At 42.7% G+C, this 23,728-nt stretch overlaps 1 protein-coding gene across 5 annotated transcripts in view; it reads right to left on the bottom strand.

Moving 5' to 3' along the window:
• FRMD4A (FERM domain containing 4A) overlaps positions 1-23,728 on the bottom strand; it is a 608,042-nt gene that overhangs the window by 331,879 nt on the left and 252,435 nt on the right. For 2 of the 5 annotated variants that reach the window (XM_005878891.2, XM_005878893.2), the window contains exon 1: positions 54-526. The exons of 2 other annotated variants lie outside the window; for them this stretch is intronic. In XM_005878891.2, coding sequence (XP_005878953.1) covers positions 54-146 — 93 coding nt within the window. In that variant the 5' untranslated portion in view covers positions 147-526. Of the gene's footprint in view, positions 1-53; positions 527-16,221; positions 16,270-23,728 lie in introns of those variants that run through there. One more of the 5 variants, XM_005878895.2, reaches the window with a different exon arrangement.

The following is a 23,728-nucleotide window of genomic DNA, read 5'->3' as shown; positions in this document are numbered from 1 at the left end:
CTTTCTTTGGAGTAATTGCTGGGTGAAAACAAGCAGCCCGCCACGTCGCTTACCCTCTCCACGCTGCGTCTTCTCAGGGATCCATAAGGAATTTTCAATAAAAGTCTTTGGGGTCTATTCGGAGCCACTGCAGCCTGAACCACCATGGTGTAGAGCTGTGTGTGAGTGTGAGTGTGTGTGTGTCTGTGCGCGTGCGCAAGCGTTCCCAGCGAAGGGAGAGACAGAGGCTTCCTCTAAACAAAGTTATGGTCTCCTGGAGGTTTCCCAACTATCAAATGACGGAGAGAGTTTTTCTTCCGACCATATGAGTCAAGAGGTGGTTTGTCGGGAGGTGGGGGGATGGGGAAGAAGAAAAATAGCCCAAGTTCTGCAAGTTGAGTGTGCTCTCAGCAGCGTAGCTTTGGCTCCCTTCTGTCGGCCCCTGCGTGTCAGCCCCTCTGTGAGGTTGCGTGTCCCAGAAGCGGGCCGGCAACGCTTCTGGGGGGAGTGATCCAGAAATGTCAACTTTGTTTCTCGTGGCTACAGATGGTAACCAGGTCAGTCGTCTAATCAAAGCTCTATCAGACGTATTACTCATTACGTCACGTGAGGCCGGAGCCCCTGGGCTGTACAGTAGGTCACGTGCTCACCTTAAGAGGACTATTTGGAACATCACCATCTGGTGCGGAGATTCCGGGGAAATTCTGCATTCTGATTTCTCTCTTCCCAGCACAGGAAAAAGTATCTGAGGACTAGTGACATAGTACATTAGGGACTTGGGGGGAGGGGGTCGTCCCTGTTCACAGGCATAAATTATAGTATGACCCTGAGCAACAGACATGCATATCTGTTTTTTTTTCCCTCCTGCTTTCCAACACATAGAAAATAAAGGTAGGCATACAATGAATTATATATGTGAATGCAGCCCACAAAGAGAAAGAGTGAGAGACAGGAGGGAAAAATGTTTGTTCACGTGGTTCAGATGAATCAACTCAAATCTACTTGCATTTGGCACCTCCTCTTTAAATGTCTGTTATAGAACATTTATTTTTATGTGTGCCAGTAAACATGAAGAAGTTGTGTTTTACTTTATGAAGCTCTGAACAAAGCTGTCCAAGCTCATTTTCATCCATCACATTTGCCTATTATTTTCTAATCTTATTGTATAATTCTGTATCAGACAGTCTTCTCAGGTTGTCTGAGGGTACACATGCTCTAAAATTTTAACTTTTCTGTAATACTGTATAAGGGATATGCTGTGTACTTGCCCCTCCCCCATCGTTGCTCCTCCCTAAAACTGCCTATTTCTGTAGCCGAGAAAATGACTACAAAGAAAAGCAAGTTAGGGGCTTCCGCGGTTGGAAGTGTTTTAGTCTCCTTCTTTTAAACGTATTTCCAAATCCACTGCTCTTCTCCGTTCTGGGTTTTATGAAAGAGATGCCATTTCCTTTGTAATCATCCCATGCTTTTGGGTGTTAACCTGATATCACTCATATGCTTTGGGAACCAGCTTATATTTACTCTCTACAGAGCAGTTTATTGAAAACGATGGAAAAGAATGTTCTGTTTATTCAAAGAAACTAATAGGAAGTGGGGGTGGGGTGTGAAGGGAAGGAGTGGAATTTTATACCACTATAAAATGAATCAGAAAAAAGACTCTTCGAATGGAGGGAGGGGTGGAGGAGGGGGTGGGCAGGCTGGAAATGTGGGTCTGGTCACCCAGAGCAGACACACATTAAGAGGCAGTTAAAGAAAGCATCAAGTTGATGTGGGAAATTCCAAATATATAACAATCGGGCTTTGTTGGTAATTGGTTCCATATGTGCAGCCAGAGAGTTAGTGAGAGGGTGAGAGCAGGAGAGACGGGAAAGACGGAAAGCTCTACAACAGGCCTTGCAGGCGTCTTTGGCGAGGTGGTTTAGGCTTCCATACCTTTCCTCCCATTCCTCACTTCCTCCCTGCACTGCCTGGTTTCAATAAATCTGGAATGATACCCAATTATTTGGCCAAATCAATAGAATCTCTTTCCTTTATAAAACCCCACTTCACTACATAATGGTGTTGAACAAAGGACAGGCACATTTTCAAAGCACTTATTTGTCCGGAGTCTTGGGAATTTCTTCCTCCAGCGCAGTTTGAGAGGGGGCACTGGATCAGATCAACTGCGAAGTCCCTGTCTCCTTCCTGACCCAGGCCAGGGCAAAGCCCCTGGGAGCTGACTTTATTTATATTTGACTAAATGCAACTTCCTGTTTCCCAGGGGTATTAATGAACATTTCACTGAAGAGCTTAAGGCCTCATGGCATAGTTCAAATCATAAGGGACACCTTAATGAACTAAGTGCAAATAAAACTAAAACATGTGCAATTGATTAAGGTTAAAATACATATAGAAGAGAATGTTAATGGAAACAAAAATAACCCTGGGCCAGACTCCCACACATTTGAGCCCCACACATTCTCCCTTCCCCCCTAGGGGACGGGGAGCAGGATCATTTCTCATATCAGCACCTCCTTCCAGCTAATGGAGAGGAGAAGGTGGCCCAAAGCCCTCCCCAGTCCTCATAGAGAAATAGGAAGGCTCTCAAAGGTCAGCTTGTCCAAAACCACCTTTCTAATTGTGGGTGTTTGAGATTTGTACATTTAAAATTAATCATTGAGTCTAAAGTATTTATTTCTAGAAGGCCACTAACACAAACATGTTTCCCTGGAGGGGATATGCACCCACACCTTAGGGGATGTGACCACTTCAGGAGAGGTGAGGGGACTGATGAGTGCCCAGTAGCCGCCATGCTGGAAGTAGACAACATGTTGGAAAGTTACCAAAGGTTGTCTCAATGGCAGAATTGAGTTTCATTATTCATATTGTACAGGTGGTGAAGCGGAGCTCAGAGAGGTTTCAGAAGTCGACTAAGGTAGCACAGCTGGAACTGTCAGAGCCAAGCTGAAAACCAAAGTCAGTTATACCGCTCCCCCAGTCACAGAGGACTTGATCAGAGGACAGCAGGCTGGAAATCCAAAAAGGAGCTACATCCGTGAGCCCTCAGAAAAATGAAAAACATCTTTCGATACAGGAAATGGTGTTAGATGTAGCAGCTCTGGGGTCTCTGGAACCACGGCTTCAATGTCTGCTGGAGCTAAGCACAGGTGATGGAAGAGAAAGAAGCCCACAGGAGCTGGGGAGGCAGCAGGAAGCCAGCATAAGCCTTGGTCTGAGGGACACAGGGAGGAGATGGTCACCTGACCGAGGCTGGGGACCCCACCACTGCTGGAGTCATATGCCATGCTGGGTGGGGGTGGGGGAGGACTGCCCTGCTTCTCCCTTCTTACCCCCTCTGATCTCCCACCAGTGCCTTTTATGCACTGAAGGCATGAAACTAGCCACCCAGGCAAGGGAGAGAAAAGGGAACAGATCTGAGGGTGAAGAGCCAAGGACCAGCACTGGGGGACCAGGGATTCATTGGAACAAAGAAATGGAAGATGGTGAATTAGGAAGAACTAAAGAGAGCAGAGTATGACTTAGAGAGAGCGTGTGGTGGACAAGGGGATTCCCTGTGCACCCAGGGAACAGCATAAGGGCCATGGGACCGATGGGGAGGATGGGACCAGGATAGGGTGTCTCTGAACGCTGGGGAGATAGGGTGGAGAAGACACACATCTGTCCTAGCGTCCTTGAAGCTGCTGCTTTTGATGCCTCCTGGAACAGAGCACTCAAGGCCAGTGAAGTTTGGGGTTGCTTGTTTTGAACATTTCCTTCTAGTCTCAATTAAAATGTTTACACTCAAACTCTGGAACAAAAATCCATAGGAAACGATTGAACCACATTTCAGATAAATCAATGTCTTGATACACTGAAGCAAGATGTATCAAATCAAATGGGTGTTCTTGACCAGGCATAGCACTGGGGTGGAAAAGGGAGTTGGAGATGAAGGCCTGTCAGAGAGAAGGCAGTTTACAACCGGGTCCTGGGAAAGGCAGCAGCAGGAGGGGGCCAACTTCATCGGGCAGAGTGGGTGGGCACAGGGGCAATAGCTGACTCACAAGTCAGGCCCTGGCCGAGCTGGTGTCAGCTAACAAGCCGTGGGCAGGGCGGGTCCCCCTGACAGAAGCCTGGGTCATGGCGCAGATATGAGGACTGGTCTTTGCAACCTCTGGGCTCTGCTCAGTGACACACTGGACTCGGGTACTATTCCAGCTATTGGCCTAGTGCCTGAAGTGGCTGTTTGTGCAGCTGACCCTTGGCAATCTAGAGGCCCACATGTGTGCATATCTTACCTCAGTATAACTCACTAGCACTAAGCATGCTCATTGGTAATGCTTTATTTTGTTCATTTGGCAGAATACGAAAAAAATTGTCTATAGGATAGAAATTTCAGCTTGGTGGGGGGTTGGTAACTGGGGACACGGTGCACAATAGGTGCCATAATGAAGCTCCAGGGTCAGGGGACAGCCTGGGGCCACCAGGAGCTTGGGGCAGGGGGGTGAGCTGAAGTGCCCTTGGGAAAAGATGGGCAGAATCCATTCGGAAAGTGTTATGTCTTCTCTTTCTGTTCACTTGCATTCTTTCTCTGGTAAAAGGTGAAATATTGCTTATATCAAGGAAACGAAGACAATAGAAAACACACAGTGTAGATGCCTCTGTTAACGTCATTCAAGTAAATTTAAAAGGATATTACAAGGAGGCCCTCCTCACTTTTATTGGAGATCTTGAGACAATGGGTACCAACCATTATCCACTTCCACATCCACTCAGGGGCTGGAAGGGGGGACTGAGAACAGTTCTGAGCCCTAAGTTGACCTTGTCCTCCAGGCTGTTAGAGGAGAAGGGGGAGGAGGAAGAGGTGGGAACCAATGTCCCCTGGCTAAGGGCCTGATGAGAGGGGCTTTGAGGAGCATCTTGGGAGGATACAGGGAGTTTTTTTTTTTAAAGGAAAATGGACTGACTGGAGCAGCTGTTGGCAGGAAAGGGAAGGAAGGAGTGGGATATTGGGAGTAACTTCCATCCCACTGTTTTGGGTCAGATGTGGTGGCTGAGAGAGTTGGTCTTGGTTCCTCTTAGGTACTGAGTGTGTTATGTGAAGAGCAAGCCAAGCCCCCCTGGAAGGGGCTGGGTGTGGGGCCCAGGCGAAGAGAGGAATCTTGAAGGGAAGCCTGGCTATGCCAGGGAATTGCACTGAGAAACCCCCAGCAATGGGAAAGGCAGGAAGGGTCTTCAAAGCCCCATGAAGCACACCACAGGGACAAGAGTTGGGTTTAAACACCTGTCAGTACCAGAGGGAGAGAGACTTTCCTGTCCTGGCCTCTCCCGCCCACCTCAACCCTGCACATGCTAGAGGCTGCCCAGGAAGGAGGGGCCCACACCCCTCCTTTCCCACTGCAGACATCACCCACAGAGCTGGGGGAGGGGAAAAGCTATAGCCTTGAACGAAGTTTGCCCTTGTCAATTATTGCCAGGTAAAACAGGTAGGAGCATAAATAGGATGAGATCGACCCAAACACATACACACAAAGGAAACATAGTCCTAACCAATTTGGGTAATTCCTAGAGTAGGAAGGAGGGAAGTTTAGAAGAGGAGGCCTGTGTTTCTTCAACATCCCACACCATGTCCCTTAGCTCCTAGCTCAGCTCACCTGGTAATTCATGTCACATCTCATTAGAGGAAGCTGTGACTGAGGTTATGCAAACTGAAACACTGCCTACATCCATAATTTTCTATGTGAAAAGTGGCCAGAATTTAGGCCAAACATGAAACCTAATATCCCTAAGAACAGGACGAAGACATCAAGCAACACAGTCATCACCAGACCTCATAGCTGGGGCCTGGGAGAGTATCTGCACTTCACCAGAGCAGGAGAGTTTGCCTTTCTCTCGGTTTTAACTAAGGTTTGCATCAACACAGTGCACTGTTAGCATTACCATCTTTGCACACACTGTTCCTGCTCCTATGGCATTTGGAAGAAACAGTGGGTAGAACTATAGCTCACCTGGGTGGGCAGATAAATTTTTCCTTCCCTGCCTTTCCTCCCTCCCTCCTTCCTTTCTCCTTTCCTTCCTTCTTTCCTTCCTTCCTCCTTTCCCTCCTTCCTTCCTTCCTTGTTTCCTTCCTCCCTTTCTTGTTTCCTCCCTCCTTTCCTTCTTTCCCTTTCCCTTGTCTACTTTGACTACATTCTGGGTTTCATTTAATAGGTCTTCATGAACAGACAGGCAAAAAATAAATAAAAGAAGTTTAAACTGAATTGTGTTTGTTTTTTTTTTTTTACTTCTGAATATTGTGGCTGGTAAAGGTTTGGTGTACTAGGTCAGTGCCTCTACTACTTGCTCCTGAGATTATGTTGTCTGTGTTCTTCCGGTATCTGATACCGAGCTCTATGATATTGGCCTTGCCCTTGTCTAAAACAATTTTATTTCATTTTATTGCGTATGCCACATCATTCATTCACCAATTATTTTTGTGTGTCTAATAGAATAATGGCAACCCCCTTATATGGCACATTTAATTGCAGTCAATAATTTAAAGGTTTTAAAATATGTTGGTTCATTTAATTCTCACAACACTTTATCAAATAGCTGCTCTTATTTACCCTAAATGAAGTTGACAACATCGAGGCATAGAGAAGGGAAGTGACTTGCCCAAGTGATGCTGTAAGTGGCTTCAGACTCCATTAACCACTGTACTCTCCTGTATGGCTGCTATGCATCAGGTGCCAGGCCACCAGTTCAGGATATAAGGGAACGTTTGCTTATGGGAAGAGTTTTCTTTTGTTGTTCAAACTCCGCTCCTCTCTATAGCTATGTTTGTAGTGAAGTGAAAAAAGCTTTTACCTAAGCTTGTACTTGAACACCTACCCAACAGGATAGAATGAAATGGTGTTTGTAAAAGTCCTTTGTGAATGGCATACACACACACCCCTCGTTTTTTCCATTCTCAATTCTGCATACTATTCGCCTGTTGCCTCCATCACCACAACAGCCTCCTGGACCTCACCATGTTGTTTTGTAACGTCTGTGTTTTATCCATCTGAATTCCTTGGAGGTCAGCCAGCTTAGTCACATATTTTGGGTGGTAAGCAGGCTTCTTCTTGGACCCTTCCTGTTTGGTATGTTTTATTTTAGTAAGTAGGAGAAGAGAATCAGCCCGGCATAAGACCTTCTATCTCCATCAGTGCAAAAACACACATCCCATCCCAAAGGAAGCCAGACCTTCATTCTTCCAGGGTAGGAAGAAAACGCAGCATTTGCTGGATGAAAACCTTACATGCTAATTGGGCATCCCAGAATCTCACTCAATCTTGATGGCAATAATCAAGCTGTGGAGAAAGTCAAGTGGAAAATATGAACGGCCTGTAAGAATTAGTATTCTGTCTTAGCATCCCTTGCTTCATGGACATTAAATACCAGGCTTATCAACATGCTGTCAGAATCATACAACTATTCACCTCCACAGGAAGGTCTTCACATCTGGCTTTGGTATGCTTTGCCCCATCAGAACACCACTTGCCCTTCCCAGCAGGGGGCTAAGTCAGGCAATCAGTGGCTGTAGCCCGGGATAAAGGCTATTCTGCATGGTGGTAATGGCTTACTGCATGTGCTATTAGGAGTGATGTCATGTTCAGGTCCTGACAAATCAATAAAATTGCCAGGGTGCCTGTGTGATTAAGTAGGTAATAAGCTGACCCGTGCGGGGCTGGCTGTGTGGATTGGCTTTCAAGGCCATTTTGCAAAGCCCTTTTTCATGTGTTATCAGTTGTGGATGGATTTTTATAACCAGCATTGATTTGCCATGTTTATAAAGTTTGCACAGGGTAAACTATTAATTGCACCTAGAAAGGCAAAATAAATAATGTCCTTATCTATGGTATTGACTACCCAGGATTAGTGGAATATATATAGTACACCTTCAAATAGTCAATGAATGTCGACTTTTTATTTTTACTAGGCTTAGCCTCCAAATTTCAGGTGTCTTAGATAAGCATTGGGTGGCTAACAATCAACTTTTAAATCTTCTAATGTCCGTGCTTCCCTTTTTCAGAAGTTTAACATGTCATTTTCTTCAACAGGAGAATGGTTCATCTTGGTTTATTTAAGTAATCTCTGTGGTGTTTCAAAGGAGGATGGCTTTCTTTGGGCTATCAGATAGCTTTCTCTCCTTTGCCAGGAACATATCCCTCCGAAGGGCAACTGCCCATTTGTCCTGGGGTCTCTGGGGTAAGCCATGTGGTCTGTATTTCCCCAAGGTGAAGAAGGAAAGCACTTGATCTGTTAGAAAGATGGGTGGTTGGAGATCTCACATCATGGGATTATGGTTTATCTTGAGTATGCACTAGAGCAGTGGTCGGCAAACTCATTAGTCAACAGAGCCAAGTATCAGTACAACGATTGAAATTTCTTTTGAGAGCCAAATTTTTTAAAACTTAAACTATATAGGTAGGTACATTGTTATTAACTTAATTAGGGTACTCCTAAGGCTTAGGAAGAGCCACACTCAAGGGGCCAAAGAGCCACATGTGGCTCTCGAGCTGCAGTTTGCCGACCACGGCAGAGGATTCCCAACATCTCAGAAGTCAAAATGCCTAGGGTTTCTCAGTAAGAGATTGTGACCAGAATGGGAAAAATCTTAGCTATTTCTTCTTTAGTGGACAGATCTTTAGATATAAATGAGGATGGGTAGGGGATTCTAATAGTTACTGCTTGCTTAGAGGTACTCCATTCTATTTGAATTTTAAACCTCTATAGTATGAACACAGATAATAGACTGTTGTAAAAATTAAATGAAATAGTAGAATCACATGTGAGAAAAAAAGGCAGTAAAAAATGACAATGAGACCAGATTTCGACTTGTACAGCATATAAAAATATATTTTAGACCTTATTCTGTGAGCAAGAGGGAGTCATTAAAAGTTACTTTTGGGGGAAGAAGTAATACCATCTAGCCTAAATTTTTTGAACTTGAATGATAGAGGATGAATAGTACCATGGAGAAACAAAGTGTATTTGAGGCCAGGAGAGCAATTACAAGTTTGTTGCAAATGTCCAAATAAGCAATGGTTAAGTCCAGCAGTAGGATAGTGGTGAGAGGTTGAATATAAGATATTGTGGAATCATAAATGATGGAGGGAGGTATACAGTTTTCCTCTATATTAAGGGACTAGAGCAGCTGTTCTCAACCTGTGGGTCGCGACCCCTTTGGGGGTCGAAATTGGGGGTCACCACAACATGAGGAACTGTATTAAAGGGTCGTGGCATTAGGAAGGTTGAGAACCACTGGACTAGAGGAAGGATGGTCTTGTTAGTTACGCAGGAAGAGGAGAATGTTTGGGGAGATGAAAATGAGTAGCTTCAGACATACAGAGCTTCTGGTGCCTGAACATTTTGACCTGGAACTTAAGAGTCAAGCATAGAAATGCAGCTCTAGGTTTCAACAGCAGATAAGTAACCACTCAACAAGTTATTAGTTAAGTGTGAGGGCAGATATTCAAGAACAAAAAGTTCACCTTTCACTCACCCTTTCTCAGAAGTTTACTGGAAGATAGTCTCTAGCAAAAGAAAGTTAGACCTACAGAGAGAAGAACATAAGTTCCAAGAAAATAAGAACTAATCACAGGAGAGGTGAAAAGAGGATCCTAAAAATATAGTCATACAAGAGACTTAGAAGCTAGCCCAGTTGTTGCAGGAGGACGAAGGACTCCAGGAAGAATATCTCAAAAATAAGAAAATAAAAGAGAATATGTTGATTATTTGATGAGTTTCTCAAATTAAGAGGAGATAAGTAGTTCTATTGAAGAATTTAGAGAAAAATGATTGAGGGGTAAATATTAAGAAAACAATGAAACAAGGCAATTATTAACTCCTGGAAAAACAGAAAGTCATAAAATTCAGATATATAATCATAATATACAATATTTCTCAGCTGTAAGCAATATTTGGTAGAATAAAAAACTGAATTTTTATTTAAACTGTGATATAGATATATTTGAAAGAAAGAAGAGATATGTGTGTGCTTGTGGAATGTGGAGTAAGTTAAAGCCTCATCCTTTAGGGAGGCAGTATAAAAATGCCAAAAATTGAGCAATTAAGAAATCACAATATAATTATATTATTGAGAAACATAGAGTTAACTACTAGAAGCAACAGCTGAAAGGGATATCTGTGGTGGCCCTGGGGAGAGGGACTCAGAGACTGAGAGAAAGGGTCTGGGGCTGTGTTTTTTATAAGCCCTGTAATACTCTTGAACTTTAGAATGTTATTAACATTGTCATGCATGTGTATTATTTTGATAAAAGCAAGAATTAAATTACAAACAGAAGGAGCAATGTTATAGAGTTTAAGCCAGATAAAAACTGAGAGCAGTGGGTAGTAACCGGAAGGTCACGGAGGGCCTTGAGAAAGTGTGCATGGAATGCTGGAAGGGAGAGCTGGAGCTCCCCAGCCTCTTTCTGAATGAACAAACTTGAATCTAGATAGCTGGTTATTTAATGCAACAAACAGTGTTTCGGGAGACCTGCTTAATTCCCTCTGCTCTTTTTTCCTTCAGTGTATGTTACAGGGTTCTTAGTCCATGGACCTGCTGGTGACATGAAGCCTCCAAGCTGTATTTTGGACAGAAGACCCTTGAATCCTTTGAAACAAGGTGAAGATAGATAGACAAAAGGAACAAGACATCTACACCAGCCACAGCATTGTTAGCAATTCTGGAGCTAGTCATGAAGAGTCATTCATACACTTTGACTGAGCTCACCTTTTGTGCTCTTTACTGTACTGCGGTGTTGTGTGTGTGTGTGTGTGTGTGTGTGTGTGTGTGTGTGTGTGTGTCTGCTCATTCACACCCATGTGTGTTATTTTTGTTCATGAACCCAGCAGCATTGCAGCAACTACAGGAGCCCCAGAGTGGTGACAACTAATTATGAAACACCAGGTCTGATGTGTCCCTTTTATCTCATCTTACAGAAGCCTTGCAATCCCACAAAACCCCCCAGTGGCCTTTTGTAATCCTGGAAAGGAAGTGTCAATATGGAAACAGCTGTTCTTGAGATAGTGGGATGACATCCTAATGAGCAGCTCTGAGCTTTAGAGGAAAGCCAAGGCTAATGGCCCTCTGATGGAAATTCTCTTTCTAGACAATTAGACGCATGTGAGAAAGCCTGTTGTCCCGAGCAAGGATGAGAAGAGATACTGTCCCGTGGATGTCAGTTGCCCTCATTCTTATGTGGGTTTTTAATCCTTCCAAGCCCTGTGGGATGTCAGACAGTCTCCCTGGCTCTCTCCTGGGAAATGGCTTTGGAAATGCAGCCAAAAGTCACCTTGCTCAGAGTCCTCACCTCAGAAGCTGAGCTGCAGAGCAGAAGCCAAGCACAGCTCTGCCCAGGGCTCCATCCCTTGTTGGCTGCAGAGCTCAGGGCCAGGTGCCTCCTGCAATTTGGTAACAGGCAGGAGAAACAGCCACAACTGTGGTTAAAGTAAGGAGGAAACACTGTGCTTTGACAGAACCAAAACCCCTGATAATTCAAGAGGGGAGTTAGGTGATTACATTGAGTAGAGCTTGAGAAGCAGAAGAATGGGAAATAACGCTTTGTGGCCAGGGACTTAAAACAGATGCCTTTTCTAGGGGAAGACAAAGGGCAGAAGAGAGTTAACTCATCAAGTGCCTCCTTGGCATCAAGCATGGCCCTGTCACTTGCTCTAAATTACCTCTTTCCAATCTTCACTGTGACCCTGTAAACTGTGTAGTATTAGCTACACTGTATTGATAAGGAAATCAAAGCTCAAAAAGCTCAGAAAGATTCAACACTTGCAGACAGTCTCATGACTAGGGAGGTGCTGAGCTGGGATTGAGATCCAAGTGCATGCAACTTCAAAGCTCATTCTCAATATTCTTTAGGGATGTGTACACGGAGGTATGTCAGAGCATTCTGTTCCTCTTAACAAGGCCTGCCCTCAGGAGAAAATATTTTACCAGAGGAATTGATGCAGGGAAAGCATTTGACAAAATCCAACACCCATTCATGATAAATTCCCTCACTAAACTAGGAATAGAAGGGAGCTTCCTCAACTTGAGAAATAATATCTACAAAAAGCCTACAGCTAGTATTCAATGGTGAGAAACTTGAAGCTTTCCACTAAGATCAGGAGCAAGGCAAGGATGTCCTTCTCACCACAGCTTTTCAAACTTGTATTGGAAGTCCTAGCTAATGTAACAAGAAAATGAAATACAAGGGAAAGAAAAAATAAAACAGTCACTGTTTACAGATGACATGATTGTCCATGTAGAAAATCTGGTACAGCTAGTATTCAATGGTGAGAAACTTGAAGCTTTCCACTAAGATCAGGAGCAAGGCAAGGATGTCCTTCTCACCACAGCTTTTCAAACTTGTATTGGAAGTCCTAGCTAATGTAACAAGAAAATGAAATACAAGGGAAAGAAAAAATAAAACAGTCACTGTTTACAGATGACATGATTGTCCGTGTAGAAAATCTGAAAGAATTAAAAAACATACTCCGTAGAAAATCTGAAAGAATTAAAAAACATACTCCTGGAGCTAGTTAACAATTATAGCAATATTACAGGATACAAGGTTAATATATAAAAATAAATTGCTTTCTTCTATACTGGCAATGAACAGTGGAGTTTGAAATTAAAAAAACAACAACACATTACCAATTACATTAGCACCCCAAAATAAAATATGTAGGCTAATTCTAACAAAATATAAGACCTATATGAGGAAAATGGGAAAATGCTGATAAAAGATATCAACAAAGAATTAAATAAATGGATAAATATTGGGTGTTCAGGATAGGAAACCTCAATAGTGTCAAAATGTCAGTTCTTCCCAACTAGACCTATAGATTTTACATGATCTCAATAAAAATCTCAACAAGTTGTTTTGTGGGTATCAATAAACTGATTCTGAAATTTATATGGAAAGCAAAAGACCCAGAATTGTCACCTCAATATTGAAGGAAAAGAACCAAGTTGGAGAGCTGATATTACCCAACTTCAAGACTTAATGTAAAGCTACACAAATTAAGATAGTGTGGTACTTGTGCAAGAATAGACAACAGATTAATGGAACAGAGTAGAGAGTCCAGAAATAGATCTACACAAATATAATCAACTGATTTGACAAAGGAGCAAGTATAGCATAATGGAGAAAAGATAGTCTTTTCACTAAATGGTGCTGGAATAACTGAATATCCACATGTAATAAAAAAATGAACCTAAGCAGAGACCTTATGCCCTTCACAAAAATTAATTCAAAATGGATCATAGACTTAATATAAAACACAAAACTTTAAAACCCCTAGAAGATAACATAGGAGAAAACCTAGGTGGCCTCAGGTATGGCCATGCCATCTTAAATATAACACCAAGAAGTGATCCATGAGAGTAATAATTGATAAGGTAGATTTCATTAAAATGAACATTTTCTGTCCTGCAAAAGACATTGTTAAAAAAATGAGAAGACAAACAGTGGACTGGGAGAAAATATTTGTAAAAGATGTTTCTGAAAAATGACTGGTATCCAAAGTATACAATAAACAGTTAAAACTCAACAGTAAGAAAACAAACAATCAGATTAAAAAATGGACAAAAGACCTGAACAGACATCTCACCAAAGAAAATATACAGATAGCAATGAAAAAAATGTCCCATATAATATATGATTATGGAATTGCAAATTAAGACAATGATATATCACTACACACCTATTAGAATGGCTAAAATCCAAAACACTGATTTGCCACAACAATACCAAATGTTGGCATGAATGTGGAGCACCAGGAACTCTCATTCACTGCTGAGGGAATGTAAAACGGTACAGCCATGGAAGACAGTTTGGCATTTTCTTGCAAAACTAAACTATTACCATATGATCAAACAATGGAGCTTCTTAGTATTTACCCAAATTAATTGAAACTTATGTCCACCTAAAAACTTGCACATGGATATTTGTAATAGCTGTATTCATAATTGCTCAGCCTCGGAGGCAACCAAGTTGTCTTTCCGTGGATGAATGGATAAAAAAAGTGATACATTCAGACAATGGATTATTGTTCAGTCCTAAAAAGAAATGAGTTATCAAGACATAAAACAACATGTTAGAAACGTAACTGCATTTTGCTAAGTGAAATAAGCCAATCTGAATAAATTGCATACTATATAATTCTAACATTCCGGAAAAGGCAAAACTATGAGTCAGTAAAAAGATGAGCAATTACCAGGTGTTAGAGGGGAGGGAAGGATGAACACATGTAGCATAGAGGGTTTTTAGGGCAGTGAAACTATTCTGTACATACTGCAATGAAGGATACATCATTACACATTTGAAAAGCCCATGGAGTGTACAATACCAAGAGTGGACCTAATGTAAACTATTGACTTTGAGTGGTAATGATGTGTCAATGTGGGTTCATCAATTGTAACCACTCGTGTGTGGGATGTCCACAGGGAAGGAGGTTGTGTGTGTGTGTTGGGGGAGGAGTACACGGGAACTCTCTGTACTTACTGCTCAATTTTGCTATGAACCTAAAACTAGTCTAAATGATAATTTCTCATTAATTGCAAAAATAGAATGTGGGGAGGTTGCTCTGGAGGTGACAATGGTAGGATGAATTGAAGGAGAAATGCTGAATGAAGGGAGTAGTTAGATGATTAGTCCAAATCAGACGTTGTAAGGATCTCAGGTGGGGCCATGACATTATGGGTTGTATTTACAGAAGAGGATGGAGTGTGTGGCTGCATTTCCTTCCAAGAGGGAGTGTATCTGGGAGCTTCCAAACAAGATCCTTGTGGTGAAGGTGTTGGGAAAATGGTGTGGGGCAGGGGCAGTTAAGGAGAAAAGGTAATACATTAATGACTTTGTGGTATTTAAATGAAATAACTCCCTGATGAATTTTTCCCCTGAAATGACCAAACTCACACCAGCCCTTTGGTATGCCACAAAATCCCCCATTGGAGACCCCACCCCCACCCCACCCCCAGTAGCCCCACCGTGGCCGGCAGTGGTGGCTGGGCAGAGGACATCGGCTGTCAAAGCAATGCCCCCATCCTGCTGCCCATTCTCTCTTCTTACTGCTGCCCATGAACCTCCATCCCTGGAAATGCAGAAGGACGATCCCCATTCTTGACACATTCCTCCTTAAGTCACAACTTCCCGACCCTACGTTCCAATGAATCCTGGTACCCAGCCCTGGAAAGGCTAATTCTCTCTAGGAATCCTGCCAGCAGAATGTTGCTTCAGTTCGAAGACAAATTATAAATTAATAATGAAAAAAAGCCCCAGACTCTCACATCTGCCAAAACACATCATTTCCTGAAAGGTTCCTGAGAGGGACTCCGTGATGTGCAGCCCGCCCTCACCCTCCACAGTCTTTTCCAGATTCCAGACGCAGACTGGCGTGTCCTCGAAACGCACCGCAGCCGCCTTTCCCAGGGCAGCGCCAGTGTTGTTCTTGGAAGGAGAACACCTTTCAGCTGCATTACCACCTGCCTGTTTCTCACAGTCCATCGTTCCCTAAACGCCATCAATAATACAGAACAGACAGACCTGTCACCAACCAAAAACCCAGAAAGAAGACTAAGAATGCTTGTGGTTAGTGTGGGGGTCGAAGCGATGTTTAAGTTGCTACGGGTGCCAGGAGTTTCCAAAGATTGTTTCTAAAATCATCACAAGAACAGAAGTGTCCTTGTCACCTGCTGTTTCTTTAAAAACGAGTCACCCAAATAGCCTCATCCCATAAAATCAACTCCCGAGGAAGTCTTGGTAACCTAATAACTAAGAAGTGACCAGGTCCGGGCCTGGGGCTCTGAGGAGAGTGGAGTTCTCGCTCTCTCCTGCCCTTGGCGTCTCCATCTGAAAAATGCAGAATTTTGAGCCCACTTCCCTCCTCTTTTCTGGAATGATGACTTCTCAAACAAATCTGATTCTCTCAAGGAATACCCATTGAAACTACTTTTGTCTCTCTGGCAACTGTTTTATATTTCTTCATCCCGTTTATTCTGACTCTGGAAGTTGCTGGATTTTAGAAGTCACTTTTCTGCTATGTAATCTGCACAGAGCACCCCGCCCCCTCAGGCATTTAGAGACTTTATGGTGTTCTCCCCACAAGGCACATCAGTAAGAAATAAGAGAGAACTGCAAGGTGCGGAATAGAATCAGATTCAGTAATGGGGACAGTCTCAAAGACTGTGGGGGTGGCAAGAAGGGCCTATTGCACGTGGAATAAGTGAAAGTCTTTACTTACAAACACGTCCATGAGCAGATGTTCCAGCGTCACTTCAAAGTCTTCCAGTTTGGCAGCTAAAGTCATAATGAACGTTCCAATTTGTTCTTAGACTGACAGCCCAAACCTACAAACTCTCAGCTCAGTAAACACGGCTGGCATCAAATTTAGTCACCAGGCAAAATTGCCACTAATGGGGAGTGGAAACCCTTAAAAGAAAACAGAACATTGCAGACCGCACTGCTGGTGCTTTGCAGCCGGAGATCTTAAAGGGTGAAAATAAAGAGCTATATTAATGGCGCTAAGGACCAGACTGGGCACAAGGTGCTATCACCAGGTGAAGAATCTGGCCACTGTCTGCTCTTTATAATGCAACTTCACAGTCGGAGGCACCGGGCAAAATGCAGGAACCTCAACAGACAGTGAAAGAGAGGGACAGTGAGATGGGGTGAGAAGCCAGAGTGGGGGAAATGGAATAAACTGTCTGACTCTGATATTTATAGGGCCACATGTTTTTGACTCTAGCCATTTCTCAGTTCATTTCTGACCTTTCATAAATGGCCAAACACACTGGAGTGTATTGTAGACGGGGCAGCGGGTCCCACAGAAGTTGGCTGTGACCAAGGCTCGGGCAATTCACACAGACATGCCATCAATAGTCCTTTGTAAAACACGCATCAGACCTTGTTCTGTACGCGATGACAGAAAAGCACATAGTCTTGTGAAAAACAAGGAAACGAAAATTGTGGGGGTACTAAATTTTTCCTCAGAATATTATTAGATCCTTTACACACTCCCCCATCTCCACCCTCCCACCCCCTCCTCTGTAAGAGTAGATAAACATCAAGCAAAAAAATTTAATCTCTTGTGTCAACTCCTCAAGCTTCTACCAGTTAAAGAATATCCATTAAACCTTGTAAATGCCATTTCTCATTTTCTGCCTCCAAAGTATGCTTTGCTTTTTACTTTAGAAATTTGAATTGTGGTAAAATACACATAACATAAAATTGACCATCTTCATTATGTTTAAGTGTAAAGTTCAGTATTGTTAAGTACATTCACATCGTTGTGCAACCAATCTCCAGGGCTCTTTTCATCTTGTAAAAATGACTCTGAGACTCATTAAATAACAACTCCCCCTTCTCCTTGCTTTCCAGCCCCTGGTAACCAGCATTCTATTTTCTATCTCTATGGATATGACTACTTTTGGTACCTCATAAAAATGGAATCAGACAATAGTTGTCCTTTTGTGTTTGGCTTATTTCTTTTAGTATAATGTTTTTAAAGTTCATCCATGCTGTAGCATGTGTAGTTGTCCTTTTGTGTTTGGCTTATTTCTTTTAGCATAATGTTTTTAAGGTTCATCCATGCTGTAGCATGTGTCAGAATTTCTTTCCCTTTATAGCTGAAATTTTTTGCTTGTTTGTTTGTTAATCCTTACCTGAGAATATATTTCCAGTGATTTTTAGAGAGAATAGAAGGGAGGAGGAGAGAGAGAGATAGAGAAACATTGATGTGAGAGAGACACATCGATTGGTTGCCTCCCACATGGGTCCGACTAAGGCTGGGTGGGGATTGAGTTTGCAACCTGCAACCAAGGTACGTGCACTTGGTTGGAATTGAATCCAGGACTCTTCAGTTCGCAGGCCAGTGCTTTACCCACTGAGCCAAACCAGCTAGGGAAGTGTGTATGGGAGAGTTGGAAGGGATCGACCTCAGTGAATGTACCTCAATCAGATTGAGGACGTTTTTAGCAAAGGCCAGCTTAGGAGTACTCTAATTAAGTTAATAACAATGTACCTACCTATATAGTTTAAGTTTAAAAAAATTGGCTCTCAAAAGAAATTTCAATCGTTGTATTGTTGATATTTGGCTCTATTGACTAATGAGTTTGCCGACCACTGAGCTAGGGCAAGGCTGAAATGTTATATCTTAAGAAAGACCATTGTTTTGAACAACTTTTCAGGCCTGAGAAAATCTCCCTGTCAAGCCTCTAGTCACCATTCTTGCTGTAACTGTCCTATGAGAAATAGCCTCCGTCTGCGAGGGAGTTCTGTCCTGTTCCCTAAACAATTTCCAAGCTTCAGGGCCCGTGCGAATTCCAATCTCTGACTCCAGGCAGGGTGTGACCACTTAGTAGCCAGTGTTGATGACAAAAAAATAAGGTAGCCCACATGAAATTGAGAAGAAACTATGAATATAAAGTCTTTGCTTTACAATAAAACTTCCCCTTCTCTTGTCAGAGCTCTCTAAAGTGGGAACAGATGAAACTGTCCAATTTAGTATCTTTCTATGAATTTTCATTTTCCCAAAGGAGATACAGACCCACTTAATTGGGCACTTATCATTAAACAAAGCAACCATAAAGGACAAAGAAAAATTTTGATTAAAAAGCATCGTATTATTTCTAAAGCAGATTTGGAGTCTGTGCGAGTAGTTTAGCCTGACAGTCGGTCATAAATTGTACATAAGTGTTCACTGAGTTATGGTTTGGATTCTGTTCTCAGGCCTCTAATAGAGGACATAGAGTGGGCCTCGTGACAGGCATCCCTTGTTAGGCAAAGGCACGAGGGAGGGGGCTCAGTGTTGTGATGGATGGCTTCAATAACCAAGAATGTATAGAAAATGTATTTCCCTGATGAGCAAACTCATATTCACAGACCTTCCTATCAGCTGATGCTTTTGCCATGTCTGTACTTGATGCAAGGGCAGAGCAGGCAACGTCAAAAACAAAGTCTCAACTTGCTGCTGCCATGTGGTTGCCACATTTTTTAAAACTACAGCTGCCATCAGGTACTCAACAAGCCAGGTGCCTCCTTTCACCAGGTAAGATGGAGGAACCATCAGCCATATAACCAGGAGACCAGTGGGGACGATAGGTGTTTCTTAGAGGCAGTCTTTTTCTGGTCTCCTGAAAACCTCAGGAAGGCTTTCAACACCAGGTTTTTTTCTTTCCTTATGAATTACATTTGGACAAAGTATTTTGAATAGCTGGGACTTCATAAAAGACATACTTGTTTATTTCATTAATCCTCTTCTTGGGATGGATAAGGGATCAGCTGATGGAGTACAGTTAATAGTTCTCATTTAAGACAGTCTCCCAGTCCCAGCAAGGACTTTAGATGGCAATTTTATGAGACAATTTCTTAGGCTCTAAGGGGAGTCCATGGCAGTGGCTTCTTCTCTAACATAAACAGAAAAGTTGAAGGCTAAGAAACTACATAATTTGGGCAGTGTCAGTGGTTAGTATCCTTGATCTAGGCCTCTGAGGAAGATGTATCAAGAACATCCTACTTTTGGGAACTAAATCACTTGAACTATTTCCAAAAGTGAAAACTTGACCAAAAGGGAGTTAATATGAAGAGAGAATGAGGAATTTGGTAGTGGGTTGTGGATGTCATCCATAAGAGACATTTAATGCCCTGGCTGGGTAGCTCAGTTGATTAGAGCATCATCCCAATACACCAAGGTTGCAGGTTCGATCCCTGGTCAGGGCACATACAGAAAAGTAGGCACCCTAGAAGCAGAAGGACCACACCAGTCTGAAGGTGGGGAAACCCTAGAAGATACAACATTATAAGGCAAGTTCACTTCGATCAGTACTTACCAATAGATGAAAATATGGTAAAGAATGGGTTAGGCAGATTGAATGGGAAATCTCTTTTAGTGACTATATTATGTCTAATTGATATGTTTTTGGTAACTATGGAGAAGTTTCGTTGGCGCTTTCATGCATCCTTTTGACCAATATTTATTCAGAAACTGGGCCAGATACTAGCACAGCTCCTTCTTCCAGATCTTACAGTCTCAAGAAGACATGGCAAGATGGGATGCAATTTTATACTGTATCTCCTCTTATCTGCGGGGGATATGTTCCAAGACTCCCATTGGATGCCTGAAACTGTGGATAGTACTGAACTCTCTCTATATGTATATTTTTTACTATATATACATACCTATAATACAGTTCAACTTATAAATTAGACACAGTAAGAAATAGTAACTAACAATGAAATAAGAACAATTATAACAATATACTCTAATCAAAGTTATGTGAATGGTGTAGGACCATTATTAAATAAAATGAGGGTGACTGGAACACAATAATTGAGCTACTGAAAAGTTGATCTGATAGCCTGTATGGCTACCTAGTGACTAACAGGTGGGGAGCATGTACAGTGTGGAGATGGTGGACAAAGGGATGATTCACGTCCCAATCAGGGTGGAGGGAGACAGTGCAAGACACAATTTAAAACATATAAATTGTTCATCTCTGCATTTTTCCATTTAATATTTTTGGACCACGTTTGACTGTAGGTAACTGAAACCATGAAAAGGGAATAAATGGCTAATACCCTACTATCTTTTCAGGGTAGATGAAAGAAGAGTGTACTTCCTTATTGGGGGTGCTCACTCTGGGACTTGGGGGTGAGGGAAAGCTCACTGATAAAGGGGGACAGGAGAACATTCCTCTCACTCCATGGGAAAAGCAATGAGCAAGAACGAGTGAGGTACAGGGCAAAACCTCTGAAGAAGGGGTTTGCAGCATTAAGTAACAGGAGCATGGCTGGGGGCCACGATGGATCCAAGGATTTGAGCCCAGAGATCACTGCGTTTGAGAAGGTGGCAGGCAAGGAGTCAGTAGTGGCAACCTGGAATCCTGATTCCACCCCATAGATGGCTTAAGTCACAGTTGGAAAAAAACAAAAAACTTTACCCACTGATCAAAATTAGTGACCACTAGAGAAGGATCTGATGCATACCACCAACTGAGAACAATAATCAGCAACATACCTGATATAGTAGGCAAATGCTAGAATTTGTTCTGCATATTCAAACAATAACATTAATGTATTATCTATCTATCTACCTACCTACCTACCTACCTACCTATCTACCTATCTATAGATAGATACTAGAGGCCTGGTATGTGGATTCGTGCACCAGTGGGGTCCCTCAGCCTGGCCTGCACCCTCTTGCAGTCTGACATCCCCTGAGGGATTTAGTAGTGTGCCAGGGAGGAGCCCAAGCCTGGGCTAGGCACTGCACTGCTCCCGCTCATCCTGCCCCACTGCGCCTGCCACTGCTCAGTAGCACTGCCATGGAGGCAAGAGAGGCTCATGCTGCCACAGCTGTGCTCGCCAGCTATGAGCCCAAGGTCTGGTGCCCATTGCTAGCTGAGCAGTGCTCCCCCTGTGGGAGTGCACTGACCACCAGGGGGCAGCTCCTGCATTGAGCGTCTGCCCCCGGGTGGTCAGTGCGCATCATAGCGACTGGTCGACTGGTCGATCAGTTGTTCGGTCACTTAGGCTTTTATGTATATAGATATTGATTTCAGAGAGGAAGGGAGAGGAATAGAAAGATAGAAACATCACTGATGAGAGGAAATCATTGATCAGCTGCCACCTGCATGCCCCCTAATGGGGTTCAAGCCCGCAACCTAGACTTGTGCCCTTGACTGGAATTGAACCTTGGACCTTTCAGTCCACAGGTCAACACTCTGTCTACTGATCGAAACCTGTGAGGGCTATGGTTAGATTTTTAAATTTAGAGTTTCTTTCTGTTTGAATCTTGAGTGACCACCTCCTTCTCCCAAGTCTATGAAAAGTCTTCTGCAGCAGGCTCAACATTTTGTTGTTAGGACTCAGATAAGTTCTTGGAGGGTGGGCATTGGCTGAATTCCCTGTAGAGACAGCAAGCCAGTGTCCCCTCGGTATTCCCTGAGGAAACTGTGGGTAAACCCTCCTTCTAGAGAAAACTGTTATTCTGCAGCCCTGGAAATAAATCTCCATGTCAAAGGTATGAGTACACTGGAGAAGTGAGGTCCTTGGTTCAATGAGAGCACAGTGCCGTTCATCTCAAACAATGTCTAAGTACAACAGTGTGCAGGCCTGAGCCATTGGGCAATATACAAAATGTTTTTCTGGAATGATCTCGCTGCCCACTCTAATGCAGTGATTTTCTACTCAACAAAACCATTTATTTGAAGGTCAGGTACATAGTAGTGATCAGACCACCATACAGTTTAATTAAATTGGTCATTAAAATAACATAGTTAACCATTTTTTGGACCTCGTTTAGTGAAGCTAAGCAGAAATTTGAAACAAAGATTAAATAATTACTGAGATCTTTTTAAAAAGCAAAATCAGTGCTTTTATTTTGATCATTCAATTATGTTCTCTAGACCCAGTTTATAGTGCACTTCCCCCCCCCACACACACACACAATGATACATTAAAAGCGATTGATACCAATGTCTTATTGATATCCTGTCAAGCTTCTGCCTTAACTTAAAATTAGAAAGAGAGAGGATTTTTAAAGATATGCTTGTTTAAGTAAATCAGGCTCTTTTGATGGCCCCACAGCTGCCTGTCTGTGTCTAGTTATAAAGGCTCGCCTGTTTGGTCTCGCTGTCTCTCGGAGGACAGACGTTAATTTAAAGCTTGCCTCTATAGGGTCCCCCGCAGGCTGGCACTGCAGTGGGTCAGGGCAGTGGTATCAGCAGACCATGCATGGAGTGTCTGCCTCATTCTTCCCCTGTTTGTGTCAGATGGCTTACACAGCCAACCTTGTCTTCCACATGCACAATGCATTTTCAATTTTGATAGCCTCTCTGACAAGGACAAAGGCTCTATTCCTCCACATCTGTCCCACCCACCCCACTCCAGCTCTGCTTCCTACACCCTCATACCCTGCCTGCTCACAAGGACAAATTTTGAGATTTTCAAAACTAACAGGCAGTGAAATTGGTGTCAGGCACATGCGGTGGTGCTCTGGGTTTATGATGGAGAGAAACACATAATGACTTGCCTGATCTTTCAGGCTTGCCACCTGTCACTGGCTCTACCATTTGGAGAAAAGGGGACTTTAGAGATTCTGTGATGGGCACCAGCAGGGCAAACTGGGAATGTGCCAGGATAACCATCCCGGCCCCGCCACCTGAACTCTAACAAATGCGAGCTGCGGAAGCACAGAGCCTGCCACATTCTCCCAGATCTTTTACAGACACTCTGATGGCTCTTTCTCATCTGTAAATGGTACACAGGACTTAAAGATTTCCACACCTAACTGGGTTGTTTTGAGAATGAACACAATAATTCTAGATAAAGCACTTAGAATTGGTCTGAAATGAGAAAAAAATATATATATATATACATATATATACATATATACTGAGTGGCCAGATTATTATGACCGGCCAGATTATTATGACCACCCCATCAGTACTTCATTGACACTTCCAAAAATACTGAATATTGAAAACTTCCTAAGCAAATACTCTCAAGGTTTTATTATTATTATTGTTTGCATAATTAATTCACTTCATTGTACTGATGGGGTGGTCATAATAATCTGGCCACTCAGTGTATATATTATATTCCAGGCAATGAAGTGCTATTTACAGTTGTAAATATGCTATTTACAGTTGTGACTATAGATAAAAACTCATTATATATATTCAGGCATAAAATTTTACCATTTGTATCATACAATATTTTATTCCTGAATACATTATATACTGTATATA

This window comes from Myotis brandtii, unplaced genomic scaffold (genome assembly GCF_000412655.1).
Source record: "Myotis brandtii unplaced genomic scaffold, ASM41265v1 scaffold576, whole genome shotgun sequence".
Taxonomy (NCBI): domain Eukaryota; kingdom Metazoa; phylum Chordata; class Mammalia; order Chiroptera; family Vespertilionidae; genus Myotis; species Myotis brandtii.
Note: the sequence above shows the minus strand (reverse complement) of the source record. Positions and strands in the feature narration are given on the sequence as shown.